Here is a 23,047-nt window from a genome sequence, read left to right as displayed (position 1 = left end):
TTGAAAATTAAAATTCGAAAATTTTTTCTAAAGCCTCCAGGGGACTTCGTTTTCGTACGAAAAAATTTTATGTGCCCTTATTGCATCCGGACCCACAATTATTCAGCAATCTTGCTGTCGGGATTGTTATTATTCGGGAATTTCTGGATTTAGTAATATTATAAACTGTCCGGAGTTTTTCAATTCGGTAACATTATACATTTTTAAGAGCTTTAAAAAATGTCAAAATATTTAAAAATACTGCAAGAATACCATACAATTTTTGAAATATTTTGAAATCCTTTGAAATTTTTTTAAAGCTCTTAAAAATGTCTTTGAATTTAGGAGAAAAAAAAACCTAAAATGTTTCAAGTCCCCTGGAAACTTTCTGAAATTCCTTGAAACTTTTTTTAAGCTCTAGGGAATTTCTTGAAAGTTTTAAAAGTACCCTAAGGTTCTTAAAATTCTTTGAAATCCCTTAAAAATATTGTAATAATAATAAAAATGTCTTAGAATGTTTTGAAATACCCTAAAATATCTTTAAAAAAAATTCAAGAAAATTCAGAAATAGGTATGGACCTGAATTCATCAGTCGTTAATTTATTGAAAGAAAAGTGACAATTCTTTCTCAAAATCCTTAACTTTCCTGACCTGTGGCCACCCTGAATTACAGAATTTACGGATAAAAATGTTGTTTTCTCACCAGTGGTACCAAGCATCACAGTCATCGCAACCAATCATTGGTGATCCATCATCCTGCTTTCCGCAGGCAGGACAAATCCAAACCTGATTTCCGCTTGCATCCTGTAACACTCGTAACGTGACAGAAGAAATATTCCTCCAACCAATTATTAAACAACCTAACCCATCCTTAAAATTTTATTTCGCTGATGCTATCTCCGAATTTTTTTTTCATCAAAAAATAGTATTTGAAAGCCTCAAATTTCAAACGAAGATTGACAATTCGACACGAGATATTTAAAATATCTTCACAAAAAGGAGTACAAGTTTAGCAATGCTTGAGTGAAACCTGCACATGCTAAGGGGGCATCAATTCTTTCCATGAAAATGAAACCATGTTAAATAATGTATGAATTTGTCAATTAATGAACAATGAAAAATGATCGATGAACGGTGTTTAAGTATTTTCGAGCTTGACTTGTCTCTTCTTTTCTTTTCTTGACATTTCATACTCCTTTTGCGCTTGATTCCAAAGAATTTTCTCTCAGAGAATATAAACTTTTACTTTTTGGATGCTTTTTTTTCTACCTCTAGCAATAATTATGCATACAAAAGTACGCATTTAAGGTTTGGATATAATCCAATATCTTCCGTGAAGAATTCTCTATCTGGTGACTTCAAATTTTCGAGAAAATATTTTGTAATATAAATATATACCGGCTAGACCATAGTTTGCTATTTATAAATTCGAATTGAAGGCTTTTCAAATTTAAGAAAAATATATTAAATGATTCTGAATTCAAAACTTTCCAATTCATTTCTGAATAAACTGTTTGAATTTGAAAAGTTTTAATTCTTAAACTTTAAATTAAAACTTTAAAATTTTAACAATTTCATCAGGAAGAATTTGAGATTGTCTCATTTCTAATTCAAATCGTTCAGAATTAGACAATTTTATTTTGAATTCAAGAATCTTGAAATTGAATTTCAGATTAAAATGTCGAAGAAGGAACATTTTAAAACGTTAAAAATAGAATATTATCCAGTTAGAATTTTCAAAAATCGATAATTTAAAATTCATAGAAATCAAACATTTGACAATTTGAAATTTAAAACTAAATTGAATAATGTAATTATTCTTCTAAAATTCTAGAAATCTAAATATATATGAAATAAAAAAATGATTTAACAGAAAAACAGATTAGACAAATTTTTCTAAAATAAAAAAATTAATTCACTTTTATTTACACCGTTCAAAAACATAAAAATTTTCGGGACTGAAAAATATCGAATAAAAAAATTTCCGACACTAAAATTCATGAATCCTAAAATTCCCAGAGTAATCAAAAATCCAAATAATAAAATTCCTGAACAGTTTATAATATTTCCAAATTGGAAAAATCCCGGCAGTTTATAATATTACCGAATTGAAAAACTCCGGACAGTTTATAATATTACCAAATTTAGAAATTCCCGAATGATAAAAATCCAGACAGAAAATTGCTGAATTATAAAATATCCGAACTAGAAAATTTCATAGTTCAATAAATTAATTTTGTTATTAAATATATTATAATATAATGTTTAAAGTTGATAAAGTTATTGTTTGAATATAAAATAACTATAATTGAAAGACATTTTCATCCAGAAATATATTTTTTTCAATCATTGTTATTTTAAATAAAAACTATCATTTAAGGAACTTCAAACACTAAAAATATTTTATTGTTGTATTTTCAATACATAAATAATATCCACAACATTTGTTTCTTTTTAAATTCGGGAATTTTCTAGTCTGGATCTTTTAAAATTCGGCAATATTCTTTCGCGAATTTTATTATTCCGAAATTTTTTAATTTGGTAGTATTATAAACTATTCAATAATTTTATTGTTTGACGATTTTATAATTCACGAATTTTATTATTTGGGAATTTTTCCAATTTAGGAATTTTACTATTCGAAAATTTTTAAATTCGGAAATTTTACAGTAAAAGGAATTTTTCGATTCGGAAATTTTACAGTAAAGAGAATTTTATTTTTCGACATTTTCCAGTCGTCTTAAATTTTCAATTGAAACCATTTCAAATTAAATTATTCTTTTCAAAAAACATTTAAAATAAAAAGTAATTTTGAATGGAAAATATTAAAAATATTTAAAACTAAAAAATATGCAGTAGTACAGAATTGTAACATTAAAAAAATTTATATTACCTTCAGTAAATTGATTCTTTTAGAAATTTACAATTTTTAAATTATCAATTATATTTTTCAAAATTTAACTAATTTAATTTTAGTCAGTTTCAAATTTAATAATTTATTTATTAATTTAATCTTTTATTTATTATTTTTTTATTATTTATTTATTATAAATTTATTAATTTAATCCTTAAATTGAGCAGATTTCAGAACCAGGCATTAAATATTGAAGCTCTTTATTTGAAAAATGTTCCAAAAAGTTTGACATTTCAAACTCAATTAAAAAAAAACAACAACAATTTTTCTACTGAATAGTTGAATAATTTCTTCGATTTTTAATAGTTACAATTGTAGAATTATGAATTTTCATGGCAAACGCTACGTTTTTAATCTTTACCTATCATAAGTTTGAATTTTGCGAATAAAAATAAAGTGGCTGAATTTCGAAAAGTATAATTTACAAATTAAAAATTTAGAATGAATTTATTTTTTGATTTTGGAAAAATTTAGCCAATCAATTTTTATGTTAAATCATAATTTTTTAAATTAATAAAAATTTATAATTGTAGAATTTCAGAAACTTTTACTTTGAAATATTCAATTTAGTTTTCTATTTCAATTCCCGATTCATAAAATTTAATAATAGTAAAATTCCTGAATTGGAAAAATCCCGAAGAATAAAAATCCTCAATTATAAAATTATCGAATAATACAATTCTTGGACAATTTATAATATCACAACATTTTTAAATTACCAACCGAATATTGCAATATTATAAAATATCCGATCTAGAAAATTCCCGAATAAAAAAAAATGTTCCGAATATTATTGATTAAAAATACGACAATCAAATATTTTTAATGTTTAAAGTTTATAAAATTATTGTTTGTATTTAAAATAACAATAATTGAAAGAAATATATTTCTGGATGAAAATTTCTTTCAAACATAGTTATTTTACATTCAAACAATAATTTTAGAAACTTTAAACATTATATTATAATATATTTATGAGAAAGAATTTTGATTGCTTAAACTCTGAAATCTTCTAGTTAGAATATTTTATTATTTGGAAATTTTCCTATTCGGGAATTTTCCAATTCAGGAATTTTATAGTGTCGGGAATTTAATTTTTCGGGATTTTTCAGCCGTCTCGAAAATTGTTCTTGTTTGATCCTTGAAAGTAAAGGTTAATTTATTTTAAAATTAAATCATAACTTTTTAATATAATAAAAATTTAGATTTCCAGAATTTCAGAAGCTTTTACTTCAAAATAATAAATTTAGTTTTGAATTTCAAATTGTCAAATGTTAATCGCTTCGAATTAAAATGAATAAAATTCAAAAGATTTCACTTTTAAATTATTCAATTTTAAACCCTTTTAATTATAAATAATACAATTTTCATTCATCTGAATTGTAAAGGACCTATTTTTTTAAATTCCGATCTATTAATTCTAATTTCTCAAATTAAAAAATTTGTATTTTGAATTGCAACGTTTTCCATTCAAAATCATTTCACACACTTTTCTTAAATTTCAATTTCAAACTTTTCCAATTCGAAATTATCTAATCCTCTCTCTATTAATTAACAATGATCCAATGAAGATTGAATGAGCGTTTCAGATTTTGAACTCGCTTCAAGGAGCGAAGATCCTTCTTTTCCTACACTGTATTTCCATTTTCTTAAATTTAATAGATTTTAGTTTTTTGACTCTTAGTTCCCTGGCAGGACGGGTTGGGAATTTACTTACCGTGGCGGTAGTCGGTGGCGTTTTCAATATGTTTCCTCCATTTTCTTTATCTTCTTTAGTATCTTCCTTTTTAGTAACAGCAACTGGTTTCACCTCTGTGTCGTGAAAACTGATTGTTATATACCTAACTGCTTGGTCATGCTAAATTTTAAGCCAAAAATCATGCACTTTCCATGCAACCAAGTAAAACCGGCTAAATGTTTCTACTTAGTAGACGATCTACAAATTATCTTTTGTAGTTAATAAGACAATCGAAAAGATTTTTTTTTTTTGTGATTAGGAGAATTACAGTTTATTATTCTGTTATCAAGTTTTACCAAATTCGAAAAATATTGCACCTTTTCTCGATTTAAAGTACTGTGAAACGAAAACAGCTAATTTTTAGTAATACTTGTATAGAAAAAATATTTAAAAGGATACAGTTAATTAAATGAAAAAGTGTAATTTTTAATGAACAAAGTGGCCGCTAAACTTCATTTTCAAAATTCCATGATTTTTCCTACTTTTTTACCTTCCCTGACGATTAATGTTTCAAGAAAATTCTAATTTTGCATAATTTTTATATAGAATCCTTTATAAATGGAATGAAGGGATTTTAAATTAAAATTTTCTTCGATTCATAAGACTCTGAAAAAAATAAAGTTAAACTAAGGAGAATGAAAATTAATTGGAAACAAATTTTTAATCCAAACAATGCTATTGATTTCAGTAAAATTGGAATTTAGAGCAGTTTCACGGAAAAGAGAAAAATTCGTCAAAATTCTTACAAATTGAAGGCGAATACAAAAATTCAAATAAATTAAATAGCATTTCAAAAATATATAAAATGCCATTGAATTCAGTAAGTTTAGAATAAGCTTGGAAAAATTTAAGGAAATTAATAGGAATTTGCTAAAATACCTGAGAATTCAAGGTGAATCAAAAAAATACAAGATGAATTAAATAAAAAATAGAAAAAAATACATTGAATTGCATAGAATTGCGCCAATTTATAAGATTTCAAGTGAATTAAAAAAATTAAAAAGAATTAAAAAGAATTGAAGATAGATTAATAAGAATTCAAGGCGAACTCCATATGAATTATAAAAGATATTTAAAAATCTCTTCCAATCTTTAAAACTTTAAGAAATCTCTCACTCCTCATGAATATATTCTTTGAAATTCATGAAAATGTTATCAAGTCTCGTGAAATTCTATGAAATCTGATAATATTTCCTGAAATCCAGAAAAAAAATTAAAATACCTTGAGGGTTTTAAAAATCATTAAGAAAAAATCATGAAAAAAAAATTATTGAAGTCAATTAAAAATTTGCTGGGATCGTTTAAAATTCCCTAAAATATTTTAAATCCCTTGAAATCCCATTAAATTACTGAAATTAATGGCAAATACTTTCGATTTCCTAGTTTCAATTCCTTGATATTTTTAAAAATACCGTAGAATAACTCAAACCGTTTGAAATCTTTTGAAATCCCTTAAAAGTTTTTAAAGATCTTAACAAATTCCTTGGAATTTTTTAAATATTGCAAATCCTCTCAAATTTTCAAACTCTTTAAGGTTCCTGAAAATTTTGTGGAATCTTTTACAATTCCATTAAATATATTTCAAAATCCTTTGATATATTCTGGAGTCCTTGAAACCTTTATTTAATGCTCTTGAAATTCTTCTAATTCCTTAAAATATTGCAAATCCCTTGAAACTTTTTAAAATTCTTGAAAATGCTTTAAAATATTTTTACATCTAAAAAAAAATCCTTTGAAATCCCCTGAAATTACTGAAGTCAAATAAAAATCCCTTGGAGTCTTAAAATTTCCCAAAATATTGCAAATCCCAAAATATTAAAAATTCTTTGAAATCCCATTAAATTGTTGAAACTTACTAAAAATTTCTTTGAATCTTTTAAAATACCCTAAAACTTGGAATTCCATCAAATTATTTAAATGAATTAAAAATTCTTTAGAATATTTTTAAATCTCCTAAAATGTTGCAAATCCTTTGAAATCAGTAGAAAATTTTTAAATCTCTTGAAAATGTCATAGAATATTTTTTTAAATCCTCAAAAAACCTCAAATTTTGTTAATTAATAAAAATTCGTTGGAATCTTTTAAAATATGTACTATAAAATATTTCACATCCTTTGAAATTCCTTCAAATTATTAAAGTCTTAAAAATTCTACAGAAACCTTTAAATATGCGTAAAATATTAAAAACCCTTTGAAATTTCAAGAACTTACTGAAAAAATTAAAATTTCCATTGAATCTTTCCTTCTAATACTTTAAAATGCCCTAAAATATTTCATAGCCTTTAAAATCTTTGGAAATATAAATTAATATACATTAAAATTCCTAGGAATTTTTAAAAATACCCGAAAATATTTCAAATGCTTTAAAATTTTTGCAAATCCCTTAAAACTTTTTAAATCTTTTGAAAATACTTCGGAATTTTTAAAACTACCCTAAAATTTATAAAAACCTTTGAAATCCCTTCAAGAATTTAAATGCCATAGAGTATATTAAAATACCTTAAAAGATTTTAAATCCTTTGAAATCCTCTCAAACTATTGAAATCAATCGAAAATTCCTCGACATGTTGTAAAATACGTCAAATTCGTTCAAATCTTTTTAAATATCTTTAGGGTGGCCGTTTTAATCGACGAAATAAATTCCCGGGTTTTTCCTGGTTCGCAAACATTTTTCACGGTTAATGAAATTAAAAAAATGGAACAATAAAGCTAAAAAAATTTCCACTTGAGGTAAAGAAAACTAAACTGCAAATTAAAGCAGTCAAAGTCGAACTGTTAAATGTTGAACTTTTAAAATTGAAATTTAAAAGTTTTTAATTTTAAAATTTTGTATTCAAATGCTCAATAGTTTACGCGTATAAAATTAAAGGTACTCACATTTTTAAATATAAAAAATATATACCTACGTTATCATTTTCAATGCTCTTAATTAAAAAATCAATCAATGAACTTTAAAATGATCAAAATTATATAATTTTAAGGAATTTTAAGCTAGAAACATTAAATATTGAAAAATTGCAATTTTTTTAACTGAACACCTCTTAAATTAGAAATTCAATTATTTTCTTTTTAAATAGTTTTAACATCATTGGAAAGCTTCCAAATTTTATTTCAAAATCTTGAGAAATCTAGAATTGGTTTTAAATTTGTTACAAAATTAAGATTATTTTGGAAATTTTCACGGAACTTCTAAATATCTGTAAAAATTAATTGAATTTTTTCTACGATTTTCAGAAAAACCTGTAAATTTTAGAAAATTTTTTTACAATTTGGATGTGTAAATAACAATTTAACATTTATTATTTGTAGGCGAAATTTGAGTAATTTTAAGAAATATGTAGAAGTTTTGGAAAGATTCAAACTTAATGTAAAACTTGAAATGATAGCCTAATATATTTAAAAAAATTTTCAAAGATTTAAACAAAATTTTCAAAAAAGATTCTAGAAGATTTTAAGAAAACTTTCTAAAATTTGCATGATAATTTTTTATCTTTTTAAAACTCCTAAATATCTCTTAAAATTGCTCAAATTTTCTCTACAAAATTCATTTGAAAATTATACGTCAAAATTTATAATTTCACTTTCAAATTAAGCTTTTTTTGAAATTTTAACGTTTCCAGGTTTTCTATCTCAAACAATTCAGTTAAAGATTCTTTACTTTTTAATATTTGGTTTCAATTTACTTGTCTCAAATAAAAATTCCAATATTGCTAAATATTCAATAATTAATCTTTTTTTTTTTTTTAATTAAAAATTTCAAATCGAATGGGTTAAATATGGAATATTTTAGACTGAAACAATATTTTAAATTTAATCAAATCCTTTACTTAAGAATATATTATTATGAAGTTATTTTTAAGCTGAAAATAGTGCATAAACTTTAAGTCACACGTCCACATTTGTTTAATGACTAAGACTTTCGAATTGAAACCATTTAAGTTTTAACCTTAAAATCTGAAAATTCTTAAATTTTCAACTGATTTAAAATCGTTTTGTCAAATCGTTTTTGTTTACTTTTTGTTATTTAAAGTACAGATAAATTTAAAAAATTTATTTATTTATTAAATAAATATGTCTTTTATCGAAAATTTACAACATCAAAGGATTTTTTTTGTTCAAGTCTTTAAGAAAACATTTTAAAATTCTTTAAATTAAAAATGTAAGCTTAAAAATAAAAATTTTAAACGGAAAATTTTTAAATACGCATTGTAAGCTAAATATTAGAATAATTGAAAAACATAACAATTCAACTAATTATGTAAAAACTGTTGAAATCGAACATGGACAAATTTTTCTTTTACAAATTTGTAATATTCCCGGTAAAAAAAAAATGAATTGTCATTTCCCGGTCAAGCGGCCACCCTGCTCTTGTAAATTCCTTAGAACTTTTAAAAATACCTGAAAATAATTTAAATCCTTAGAAATTCTTTGAAACCCCCAGAAAATTGTTAAAGCTTTTGAAAATACCTTAAACTTTTAAAAATACTCTGAAGTCTTAAAAATCCTCTAAAATCCCTTCAAATTATATAAAATCTCTTAAAATTTTCATGGAATCTTTTAAAGAAATCTTTAAAATCTTTAAAAGAAAAGACATGATTAAAAAAAATGACTAAAGCGATTGTGTGGCAGTCCCGATTATTCTTGACAGTTATTTAAAGTGCTTCTTGAAATAATTCCCTGACTTTTGCCATTTTTTTCAAAATCCTTGACTTGCCCCTGACTTTACAAATTTTCCCAAACATGCAGCCACGCTGATGCAATATAAGAATAATAAAAATAAAATTACTAACTCGATAAATGTTTAGTATACAAGGAAAAATAGCGAACAAAATTTTTCATATTTAAACACTTAGTACACTTTTTTTTAGTAATATTAAAAACAGCTATCGTATGTACAAAGCCGCGTAAAAAGCACTGAGAAGAAGAGACAAGTATTAACATATAAAAAAAATTCTTATACCTAAGAGTGCAAACTAATAAAGGCAAGCTTAGAACTTTTTTGTTTAAATCGTGTGCAAATTATATGAAAATTATCATTTCAATAATTGGTATTGTTCATTAACAAATTGACTCCAATTAAACAAAATGTTTTGGATTTTTTAATGAAATGAAATTTTATATGCAATGATTCTTTCCTCAAAATTATTAGTTAAAAAAAAACAAAGCCTTTTTATTTACTTTGAAAATATCAGCAAAATTTCAAAACATTTTGTGAAACATGCCTTTGCAATCTAAAAATGCGAGAATATCAGAAGAAGAAAAGAAATGTACGAAGTACAAATAGAAGACAAACTGCCGAAAAAAAAAAACTACTGAGAAAATTAGTTTAATATTACACGAAATCTCGATACAAAAATAAAAGAAGAAGAGAAACGAAAGGCCAGTAAATTTCTCTAATTTCTACGATTCACGATAGCGAAATGAAAATGTCAACTAGAGAAAAGCCTTCACCACAGAACACAGATCAGAAGAAATGTAAAAAGAGTGAACGAGGAACTGGAAATTGATGAGGTGTATGATTTTCTCCATTAACAGCCAGGATGGGTTGGGCTGAATTTCGTAAAAATCGCTTCTGTGATTTTTTTCATCGACTATCAAAGCCCACATCACGTTTAAGATTGTCTTTCAATTAAATCACGGCGTCACAACAGTCACAAGAAACAGTTACATTTGCATTTTGCAATTCAAGTTAACAAATAAAGAAAGACAAATTAAATTAATTTCAAAAAATCATATATATTTTTTAAATTACTAGAAAAAGGGCTTCACTTTAAAATAATATAATAACAATATTAGAAGAGTGTCCACTGGAGGGATAATTTTAAAATCCCGGTTTATGCCAGGTACATTTTTTATTTTTCTGGCCGGGTGTTAATTATTTTTTTATTATACTTTTTTGTTTTAATGTCCATGCCTTTGTTCAGAATTTCAATTTCTTTGGAAAATAGACAGTTCCGAATTAAATTCGGAATTAAATATAACTATTTTGGACAATTTCCTATGAAACCAACTTGAAACTAAAGTTCCAGGTAAGCTGGATTTTTTAATTTTTTATGATAATATGATGTCCTATGAAAATTTCAAGACGACAATTAAAATAATCGGTAGGGACGCTTTTTGAAAAAAGTCCATTTTTTCATTTACTTGCTACGAAATGAAAACATTTTCACAAAATTATACGATAAATATTGCTTAACAATTTTTTTTTATTGAATCTCGTTTGAAAATTAATTTTCAATCAAATATCGTAATAAAAACAAAATTAATTAAATACATAGTTGATTTTTCAATAAAAAATATAATTTTTAACAAAGAAAGATGAGTTTTTAACAAACAAAAAAAAAAGATTTTTCTATCACAAAAAAATGATTTTTCAATCCAGAAGGACAAAAAATTGAATTTTTAACAAGATGGCAGAATTTCCAAATGATATAGATTTAATCTCAAATTTAAAAATTCCATTTTCAACCAAATAGTTGAATATTTATGTAAAAAGACCCTCTTTTTAGAAGACAGTTGAATTATCATTCTAAAAAGTTAAATTTTCAATAAATGGATCATTTTTAATCAAATAGGTGAATATTAAACCAAATAATTGAAAAAAATTAATTTTCAATCAAATACTCGTTTTTACAGCCAAATAGTTGACTTTTAATAAAAAGAGACGAATATTCACCAAAATAAATTAATTTTTAACCAAATAGTTGAATTTTCATGCTAAACAAAATTTTTTTTTAGAAGACAGTTACATTTTTATCCAAATAGTCGAACTTTAAACCAAAAGGCAAATTTTGAACAAAAGAATTCCGTTTTTAATTTCAAATATCAGATAATTTAGAAAACAGTTTATGTTTAAAACAGAAAATTAATTTTTAACGAAATAGTTTAATTTAAAAAATTATTTTGTTTAATACGTTTTAATTTACAACTAAATAGTTGAGAAATTAAGGGAAAAAAGTCGAATTTTTTAGAAGACAATTGAGTTTTTAATCCAGAAAGAAGAATTTTCAATAAAAAAAAGGAGACTTTTTACGCTATAAAAGTTAAATTTCAAATACAAAAGAACGAATTTTCTATCCATATAGATGAAGTCTAAACTAAAATTATGAATTTTTAGCTCAAATAATATCTTTTCAGAATCAGCGCTTCAAAATACGTAAATAACATAAAAATTGTATAAACGCGAATTTCATAAAACTCTATAACTTAGCGTAATTGAATTTGAAACAAAACTCAATCTCTACACAAAAAAAACAACGAATTTTTAACTACAAAAGATAAGTGGTTTAAAAAAATTGAACAGTTAAGTTTTTAATTCAAAAAATTAATTTTCAATTAAAGAGACAATTCCAGATAAAATAATAGAATACTCAAATGGAATAGTTACATTTTCCGTTTAGGAAAAATTAATTTTCAATAAAAAAAAAAAAATTATTCAACAAAATGGTGAATTTCATCTAAGATAGTTAAATTTTCAGTAAAAAAATTAATTTTCAGTCATAGAAGAAACACAATTTTCAACAAAAGAGGCCATTTTTCATCTAAGGAGATGAATTTTCAATTTAAATGATGAATCTTTATCTGACAATTCATTTTTGACATAAGAGTTAAATTTTTACCAAAGTAATTGAATTTTAATTAAAAGAAAGATTAATTTCGAACGAAGAATGAAGCAGTTGATATTTAAAATAGAAAAAGATTTTAATTTTTGATAACAAACATTTGAATTAGACCAAAATTGAAAATTATTCAACACAAATTACAAACAAACTGTTTAATTTCTAAACAAAAAGATGAAGTTTCAACGAAGAACAATTTTCTACAAAAAATTTCTTAACAAAATTAATTTCAAACTAAAAAAGGAAAGTATTTTCAATTAAAATAAACCAGTTAAATTTTTAGTTGACAAAATTAATTTTCAACCAAAGAGATAAATTACAAAAAAAATATTTTGATTATTAATTTTTTGCTTTTCTTCCAATTGGTATAGTTTTTCGTACAAAAAAATTAATTTTTAACCAAAGAAAAAACTAATTTTTATAAAAATAGAAGATTTTTCTGCCAGAAATGAATTTCCAACAAAAAAATTAATTTTTAACAAAAGAGTTTAGCCCTCAAACATGTAAATACATTTTCGTCCCAAAGAAAATGTACAAAAAATGTATCAGTTTAAATTTTAATCGAAAAATATTTTTATTTTTCATCAAAAACAGTTGAATTCAAATAAAAATATGACTTTTCAGTAAAAATCGAGAAAAAAGTACAAACAAACTGTTTAATTTTCAAACAAAAAGATGATGTTCAATGAAGAAAATCAGTTTTCAACAAAAACATTTATAAAAAAAATAATTTCAAACTAAAAAAAAATTCAATTAAAATGATGCATTTTTAACTAGAATAATTGAGTTCTTATCCAAAAGGATTAATTTCCAATCAAGAACATTAATTTTAACAAAAAGGGTTGAATTTTCAACTAAAGAAGATAATTCTACAACAAAAATTACCCAGTTGAACTTTTAGTTGAAAACTTTCCGTAAAAAATTAATTTTTAGCCAAAGAAAAAACGAATGTTTATTTTAAAAAAGCTGATTCTTCTACCAGAGATGAACTTTAAACCAAAAATTGATTTTTAACCAATTTTTTTCATTTTCAAGTAAAAAGATGAATTTTCAACGAAGATTAATTTTCTACCAAAATTTGTATTTAACAAAATACAAGAATTTTCAACCAGATACTTGAATTTTTAGTTATAAAATATCAATTTTCAACTGAAAATAGAATAGTTAAGTTTTCAGTTACCTAACTTTTTAAAAAAATGACCTGAAACTTTCCTTATTTCTTAGGAATGAAATACAAAAAGCGCCCGACCGATTATTTTTATTTTAACTTAAAAACTTCGTGGGATAAAAAATTAAAAAATCCCATTTAACTGCAACTATTATTTAAACCTGCCTCAGTCGCACCGTAGATTTCAAATCTCTTCCAAATCATAATCACAGCGTTTATATTTTTATTTTAGACCTATCTTTGATATAAAACAAAAAAATTTACAATTTCATAAATAATACTAATTTAACTAAATCCGAATTTTAAAAAATCCCAATCACTGAATCAACTACCCGATGAAAAAAAAAAAGAAGAAAATCCCCTCAGTCAGATAGACACCCTGTTGCAAGATATTTTTGGTAAAAAAAAATTTGTTGTATCTTTAATTTTGAACTGCATAAAACAAGATTGAATTTTAGGCGCCGTGTTTGAAAATTGAATTGTTAACTTAAGAAAAATACTTACAACATAGTAAAATGCTGGCTGCTCCTGCGGCAATGGAGGACTCGGACTTGAGGAATAGGAATAGATGGGTGATGGGGGAGGTTTGAATAAAGATCTTTTTGCTCGAGGTGATACGCTAGAAATATTGGTAGAGAAAGAAGAGTCTGAAGAGAGAGTGGGGTTTAGCTCTAAAATCCCCTCTTCTGTTTTCTTACTTGGTGTCTTCTGTTTCGGCGGCCGGGTTACTAATGCCGATATTTTGGCCAACTCAGGACTCGATTCTCGCTTAGCCGCTTCCTCTTCCGGCTTCTTCAGCAGCGGCTTTATAGTTCTGCGCAATATTATCACATGAGAAAATGAGCGAATCAATCAAGTCAAACGTTTTAGAATAAATACTCGTTTAATCCATACAAAAATTAACACTACTTGTAGTTGTACATGGAAGGCTTAAAAAGGTACTTTATTTAAAATAATAATATTCATAATAATAATAATATTCATAATAATAATAGTAATATCAATATCAGTTCAATATTCATTTGTTCATAAACTATTCATCTTTAGGATAAAATACTGTTCGTTCAGAATAAAATAAGTCTTATGTAGTACAAATGCTTGCTTACATCTTTTTCATGGGAGCGCTATCTGGTGTCGGTGGTCTTGGCGAAGATGTTCCCAATTTAAGGGTAAGCTTCGGTACCCCAACTTCAAGAGGTACTGCAGCCTTCTCTTCTTTCTAAAAAAACAAATTTCGATTTTCAGATGGTCCAATTATTATATTATTTAAAGAGCGGATTAGAGCCAGTCTCAATTTAGCTAAACCATCATTTTTTCCTGATAATTTCGAATTCGGGGTGGCCGTTTTAATCGACGAAATAAATTCCCGGTCATTTCCCGGTTCGCATACATTTTTCACTGCCAACGAAATTTTTAAAATGGAATTCTAAAGCTACAAAATTTTCCACTTGAGGTAATAAAAACTGGGTTTTAAATAAAAACACTCAAAGTGGAACTGTTAAATTTTGAACTTTTAAAATTGAAATTTAAAAGTTTTGAATTAAAAAATTTTGTATTCAAATGATCATTAATTTACGCGTATAAAATTAAAGGAACTAACATTTTTCAATAAAAAAATATATAAATCCAAGTTATCATTTTCAATGCTCTAAATTAAAAAAATCAATCAACGAAGTTTAAAATTGTCAAAATTGTATAATTTTAAGGAATTTTAAGCTAGAAACATTAAATATTGAAAAATTGCACATTGTTTAACTGAACACTTATTGAATTAGAAATTCAATCATTTTCTTTTTAAATAGTTTAAGAATCCTTGGAAAGCTTCAACATTTTATTTCAAAATATTGAGAAATCTAGAAGTTGTTTTAAATTGGTTTAAAATTTAAAATTATTTTGGAAATTTTTCCAGAACTTCTAAATATCAGTCAAAATGAATTGAATTTTTTCTCAAAATTTTTTAGAAAATTCTGCAAATTTCAGAAAATTTCGTTATAATTTGGTTGTATAAATAACAATTGAAAATTTATTATTTGTACGCGAAATTTGAGTAATTTTAAGATATATGTAGAAGTTTTGAAAAGATTCAAACTTAATGTAAAACTTGAAATGATTGCCTAATATAAAAAAAATATAGATTTTCGCAGATTTTAAACAAAAAATTAGATTATTTTCAAGAATTGTGAGAGGCTTCAAAAGAATAAAAACATTTTCTTAAGATTCTTAGAAAAATTAAAAATGATTTTTCACATTTTCAAATATTTTTAAATATTTGGTTTCAATTTACTTGCCTTAAATAAAAATTCAAATACTGATAAATATTCAATAATTAATCTTTTTTTTAATTGAAAATTTCAAATTGAATAGGTTAAAAATGGAATATTTTAGACTAAAACAATATTTTAAATTTAATAAAATCCTTTACTTAAGAAGATATTATCATGAAGTTATTTTTAAGTTGAAAATAGTTTATAAACTTTCAATCACACGTTCGCATTTGTTTAATGAATAAAACTTTCAAATTGAAAGCGTTTAAGTTTTAACGTTAAAATCTCAAAATTCTTAAATTTTCAACTGATTTAAAATCGTTTTGTGAAATCGTTTTTGTTCACTTTTTGTTACTTAAAGTACAGATAAATTTAAAAAACTTATTTATTTATTAAATAAAAATGTCTTTTATCAAAAATTTTCAACATCAAAGGGTTTTATTTTTTATTTGTCCAAGTCTTTAAGAAAGCATTTAAAAATTCTTTAAATTAAAAATGTAAGCTTAAAAATAAAAATATTTAATGGAAAATTTTTAAATACGCATTGTAAGCTAAATATTAGCATAATTGAAAAACATAACAATTGAACTAATTATTTAAAAACTTTCTCAAATTTGCATGATAATTTTTGATCTTTTTAAAACTCCTGAATATCTCTTAAAATTACTCAAATTTTTTCTACAAATGTTCATTTGTAAACTATACATCAAAATTTAAAAATTTCACTTACAAATTAAGCATTTTTCAAATACAACAATTAAAATTGTAACGTTCAAAGTTTAAAGGCTCTTTGAAATTTTAATGATTCCAGGCTTTCTATGTCAAACAATTCAATTAAAGATTCTTTACTTTTAAATATTTGGTTCCAATTTACTTGTCTTAAATAAAAATTTAAAAATTGCTAAGTATTCAATAATTAATCTTTTTTTTTAATTGAAAATTTCAAATTCAATGGGTTAAAAATTGAATATTTTAGACAGAAAAGATTTTTTAAATTTAATAAAATCCTTTAATTAGGAATAAATTAAAAGTTGAAAATAGTTTAATAGTTGTAATAGTTTATAAACGTTAAGATCTGAAAATTCTTAAATTTTGAACTGATTTAAAATCGTTTTTGTTCACTTTTTATTACTAAAAATACAGATAATTTACAAAATTTATTTATTAAATAAAAATGTTTTTTTAATCAAAAATTTTCAACATTAAAGGCTTTTTTCTTATTTGTTCAAGCCTTTAAGAAAGCATTTAAAAATTCTTTAAATTAATAATATGATTAAAAAAAATTTTTTTATGGGAAATTTTTAAAGTGAAAATTTTTTGAATTACGCATTGTAAGCTAAATAATAGCATAATTGAAAAAATTAAAATTCAATTAATTATTTAAAAACTGTTGAAATCGAACGTGGAGAGATTTTTCTTTTACAAATTTGCACAATTCCAGGTAAAAAAAATTCCCTGATATTTCCCGGTTTTTCCGATCCAGCGGCCGCCCTGGAATTGAAAGAGTTTGAAATGGAAATTTTAGAGAAATTTAGAAAATTATTGTGAATTGAAAATTTAGAACAATTTTGAAAATCAGGCAGAAGTTCAAATTGTGCTTTTTCTAATTCAAAGTGTTCAGTATTGAACAATTTTATTTTCAATTCAAAACGTTAATAATTAAATATTTTCCGATTATAATTTTCAAAAATAAATCATTTAAGGCAGTTGTTCCAAAAGACAGATATCTGAAAAAAATAGTTTTTCTATGATTTTAAAAATCAAATTATTATAACCGATGTAATTTCAGATAAAAAACATTTTCAATTCGAAATTTTAAAATTCACAACAAAAACAACATTAATTTTAACCACTTTTTTGCAATGGAATTTTTTTAAAATAATTATTTAGTTGTTTTAAAAATTGGAAACAACAGAGTTGTATACAATGTTTTCCCGGAAAAATAAGTCGTCATTTATTAAAATGCAATCATTTTTCAAAAATTAGTAAGAAGCGACGGTCATAAAAAATTCAATTACAACAAATATGTTTAAAATAGAAGTTTTTGTTGTTGTTGTGAATTTTAATATTTCTCACTGGAAAAAAAGTTTTTTATTTGAAATGGCATCAGCCATAGTATGTTCATTCATAAAATCATAGAAAAACCATTTTTTCCAGATATCGGACTTTTGGCACAACTACTAAAAAAATTTATAGTAATCAAAGTTTTATTATTTTTAATTGAAATAATTCAAAAATGAATAATTTAAAAGTAAAATATCTTGAATTGTAATAAATTTAAATTCGAAGCAATTAAAATTTGACAATTGGAAATTAAAATTCTAAAAATATAAATTTGTATTGAATAAAATAAAGTAAATTCACCTGTATTTTCACCGTTCAATATGGAAAAAGTTTAAATTATAAACATTTAAAACTTAATAATTTGTTTAATTTAAATTATTTAAAATTATTTGAAACTTAATTTAAAAATTAATTTTAAATGAGAAATACTAAAAAAATGAAAAAAGTATACTACGGAAACTTTAAACTTAAAAAAATCTGAACTTCATATATAACTGAAAAAATCTAGTCACGAAGAATGGTGACATTAAAACTTTTTTGTATTGAAACCCTTACAAATTTCTATTATTTTGAGTAAATTTTGATTGCGCAATCTGTTCGGGTCCAAGTTCTGCAAAAATTTAAATTTAGTAAATCAAAAATAGATTTTCTTATACAAATTATTGATAAAAGTTTATAGTTAATTTATAAAATAAAGTAAAAGAGTTTCTTTTTGTCTACCAAATAATGGAATTTAACACTAATAAAAATGAATTTTAAACCAAAAATAAGAAATTTTCAACAAAGAAAAAACATGAATTTTCAAACAAGAAGATTACTTTCTACCAAAAAGTCGAGTTTTCACAAAAAAAAATTTTTTTACCAAAGTAGTTAAATTTTTTATGAAAGAAATGAGTGTTTATCAAAAATAAATGAATTTTGCAAACAAGAATAATTTTCTTAAAAAAGTCAATTTTCAATAAAAGAAAAAAAACTTAAAAAACAGTTTAATTTTCAACCTAGAAACTATTTTTTAACCAAGAACATTAATTTCCAACCAAAAGAAACGAGTTTTCAATAAAATACATAAATTATCATTTAAATGCTTAATTTTTATACTAAAAGAGGCGAATTTTTAACCAAAAACGGACAAGTTAAATTTTCCTTTAAACAACTTTTAAGGGGGAAAAAACTGATTTTCATCAAAAATAGTTAAATTTAAACCAAAGATATGAATCTTCAAACAACAACGTAAAATGCAATAGTTTATATTTCAATCATAAAATATTTTAAATTAAAAACCGATGAATTCAACCAAAATGGACGAATTTTCAACAATTCATCTAATTTTTCAAATTAAAATATCACTTTTTAAGCAAAAATAAAATAATAAGAAAATAAAAGATTAATTTTTAGCGATTATTTCTAAATGATTAAATTTACTTACAGGAATAGAAATTTTGAAGGCTTTGAATACAAAAAAGTTTTAGATTTATTCCATTTTAATAGTTTATAATTGAAAATTGTTCCATTTTGAACAGTAAAAATAAGGGCGAATTTATTTTGTAATTTTAGAAAAATTTGCCTAATAACTTTTTATATTAAATCATAATCTTTTTATTTAATACAAATTTAGATTTCCGAAGCTTTTACTTTGAAATATTCAATTTAATTTTAAATTTAAAATTGTCAAATGATGATCGCTTCGAATTTAAATATATTAGAATTACGAAGTTTTCACTTTTAAAACTCCTATTTTAAATGTTCTCCATTTTCAACGTTTTGAAATTGTCCTCTTTTTAAATTTTAATATAAAATCATTCAACTGCGAGATTCTTCAATTTAAAATAAAATTTTTCAACTCTGAACGCTTTGCATTAGAAATGATACAATTAAAAATCCTTTCTAATGAAATTATCCAAATAAAAAAATTTTATTTTGAAGACTTTGAATATTGAAAGCTTCTGTTCAATTTATTACAAAAAAATTTTTTTAAAATTAAAATTCTCAATTCTAAACTTTTTATTCAGAAATGAATCGGATAGTTTTCAATTCAAAATAATTGCATACATTTTTCTTAAATTTTCAGTGTTTTCAATTCAAAATTATCAAGAACAAATGACGACCCAACCATTTTATATTATTATTATATTTTTATATTATTACCACAGTCTTCTTGTTTAAATCTTTCTCCTTGCGCTTTTCCCGTTTTTCTTTCTTCTCTTTAAGCTTTTCCAGTTTCTCCTTCTTCTCTCCTTTTTCCTTCTTTTCTTTTATTTTCTCACCTTTCTCTTTATGCTTCTCCTTCTTGTCTTTTTTCTTTTTGATTTTATCCTTCTTCTCTTTTTTATGCTCTTTCGATTTCTGAAACAAAAAAATGGCATACTAATTAAATAAGTAATAGATAATAATTAGGTAAAAAAGGTTTTCTCCAAGTTTTTCAAACCTAGGATGGCCGTTTAAATCCAGAGGAAAAAAATTCCCGATCAATTCCCGGCGAGCCAAATTTTAAGTTTCATACTTTCATAAATTTTAAATTCTTTAAATTAAAGAAAGAATCAATTATTGTTTATAATTTTTCTTTCCAAATTAATAATTATTAAATTTTTATTTAAACATAAAAAATTGTTCATAAATATTTGTAAACATTCGCCTAAAATTAATTTTCGCAAGTTCGCAGGCAATTTTTGTTTTAATCATAAGAATTTTTCTATTATTTAAATCCTTCCAAAATGCAGAAAAATTTCAAAATCTTCAAAAATCTAAATTTCATTTTAAATTTTGTCCAAAGTTTAAATTTTAACAAACGTTTAAATAGCTTTTAAAAGTATTCGAGTTTTTCCTGACATTAAACAAAAATCATGAAAAATTTCTTTACGATCTTCGAAATTCTGTTTTTACAAGTTTTAAATATTTTTAAAAACAATTAGAATTTTTCCTAACATTTTTTTAATCCTGGAAAATTACAAAAATAGCCTTCAAATCCTCCGGATTCTTTCTAGAAATTATAGGACATATTTTGAAATATTTTTCAATTTTCTCTTAGAATTCATTTATCAAAATAGAAGATCATTCAAGCTTTTCACAGTAATCTCAAGAATATTTTTTTATAATCTTAACACCTTTCAAAATCCTTTAAAAACTTAAAAATTTTATTTCAAAATCTTCCAGAATCTACATTTTATTTTTAACTGTTTCAAAATTTTTAATTAGATTTGACAATTTTTAAAAACTTTTAAATATCTCTCTGAAAATTATTCGAATTTTTCCTAAAATTGTTTTAAAAAAACATGAAAAATTGCCTTAAAATCTTACGGCTATTTTTATTTACAATTTTGGAAATCTTTTTAAATATCCTCTTAAGATTAATTTTTCAAAATTAAAAATTATTTTAAAATTTTCACAGCAATCTTAAACCCATTTTTTCATTATCTTGAAACTACAAAATTAATTCTCTCGAAACCTCTGAAAATTCTTTAAAAGCTTCAAAATTTTTCAAGATCCTTCAAAAACTTTAAAATTTTATTTTAAAGCCATAAAAAATTTACATTTTATTTCTATTTATTTATTTTTTCAAAATTTTAAATATATTTTTTTATTATTCGATTTTTCCTTAACAATTCTTTTTTAACATTTTCAAAGGAATCTTAAGAACATTTTCTTGATTATCTTGCAACCTCTACAAATCTTTAAAAACCTTCAACATTTTACATTTTATTTTAGTTTTTTTTCTTCAAATTCCAAATTATTTATGAAAATTTTTTAGAACCTTTCCAAAGTCTTAAAAAACTTTAAAATATGATTTCAAAATCTTAAAAATTCTACATTTTATTGTAAATTCCTTTAGATTTTAAATTATTAAACAAGAAATGTGAATTTTGGAAATCTTTTGAAATATACTCTGAAAATTAATTATTAAGATAAAAAATCAAAAATTTTCATAGGAATTCTAAGGAAATTTTGCTATTTTCTTAAAACCATCAAAAGACCTTAAAAAGCTTTAAAATGTCGTTTAAAGATTTTCAAAACTGTACTTTTTATTTTATTTTTTCAAATTTAAGATATCTTTTAAATTAATTTGAATTTTTCCTCATTTTTTTATTCAATATGAAAAATTGCCTCGAAAACTTTTAGATTCCTTTTTTTTAAACTTTAGGAAGATTTAGAAATATTTTCAAATTTTATCTTGGAAACTAAACTTTATTTTAATTTTTTTTTTCAAATTTCAAATTATTTACGAAAATTTATTACCTTTTAAATTTATTTAAAATATTTAAATTTTCGTGAGAATCTTTAAAGAAAAATTTTATTCTCTTGAAACCTATCAAAATTCTTGTAAACCTTCAAAATATTATCTCAGAATCTTCAAAAATCTACATTTGATTTTTATTTATTTCCTTCAAGATTAAAATTAAAAATTTAAATTTTAGATATCTCATAAAATTCTTAAAAAGCTTCAAACTTTTATTTCAAAATCTTCAAAACACTATATTTTATTTTTATTTTGTTTAATTTTAGAACTTTAAAAATTTTTCGAATTATTCTTTTTTTTAATTATGAAAAATTCCCTCAAAAACTTTACCATTTTTCTTTTTAAATTTCAGAAGGTTTTTGAAATCTCTTCAAATTTTCTCTTAGAATTCATTTTTAAAAATAATGAGCTTTTTAAATTTTTTACAGGCAGTTTTTTTCAAATTTCAAATTATTTACGAAAATTTATTATAACCCTTTAAATTTATTTAAAATATTTAAATTTTCGTGTTAATCTTTAGAAAAAAATGTTTTCTCTTGAAACCTTTCAAAATTCTTTAAAAAACTTCCAAATATTATTTCAGAATCTTCAAAAATCCACATTTTTTCAATTACTTCAAATTTAAAATTATTACGTTTATTCGAATTAATCCAAAAATTTGTTAAAAAACATGAAAAATCGCCATAAAGTCTTCCAGATTTTTTTTAAACAATTTTAGAAATCTTTCTAAATATTCTCTTAAAATTATTATTTTCAAAATGAAAACAAATCATTTCAAACTTTCCTATGAATCGGAAGAAAAACTTTTCATTCCCTTCGAACCTTTTTCAAAATTCTTACGAACCTTCCCAATTTTTCTCTCAAAAATTTTAAAAAATCAAGAATTACGCATTATAAACTCAATGATTTCATCATAAAAAAATAGTTAACAATTGAACTTAAAATTAAAAAAAAAAGTTGAAATCAAATACGAGGGTAGTTCAATAAGTCCTTAGAATGACCAACAAATGACGCGCGAATCGCTCCAAATCATCTGTTTTTAGTCAGCACCACTCCCGACTAGATATATG

At 23.3% G+C, this 23,047-nt stretch overlaps 1 protein-coding gene across 3 annotated transcripts in view; it reads right to left on the bottom strand.

The window, feature by feature from the left end:
* The window catches only part of LOC117170684 (transcription initiation factor TFIID subunit 3-like), a 51,150-nt gene that overhangs the window by 8,526 nt on the left and 19,577 nt on the right, over positions 1 to 23,047 (bottom strand). For 2 of the 3 annotated variants that reach the window (XM_033357651.1, XM_033357652.1), the window contains exons 6-9: positions 19,892 to 20,089; positions 14,525 to 14,637; positions 13,923 to 14,232; positions 683 to 783 (exon numbers count right to left, since the gene is read on the bottom strand). In XM_033357651.1, the coding sequence (XP_033213542.1) occupies positions 683 to 783; positions 13,923 to 14,232; positions 14,525 to 14,637; positions 19,892 to 20,089 (722 nt within the window). Of the gene's footprint in view, positions 1 to 682; positions 784 to 4,610; positions 4,706 to 13,922; positions 14,233 to 14,524; positions 14,638 to 19,891; positions 20,090 to 23,047 lie in introns of all 3 variants that reach the window. The other variant, XM_033357653.1, reaches the window with a different exon arrangement.

The sequence above is a fragment of the Belonocnema kinseyi genome, chromosome 4 (assembly GCF_010883055.1).
Source record: "Belonocnema kinseyi isolate 2016_QV_RU_SX_M_011 chromosome 4, B_treatae_v1, whole genome shotgun sequence".
Taxonomy (NCBI): domain Eukaryota; kingdom Metazoa; phylum Arthropoda; class Insecta; order Hymenoptera; family Cynipidae; genus Belonocnema; species Belonocnema kinseyi.
This window is presented reverse-complemented; position numbering and strand designations above follow the sequence as displayed.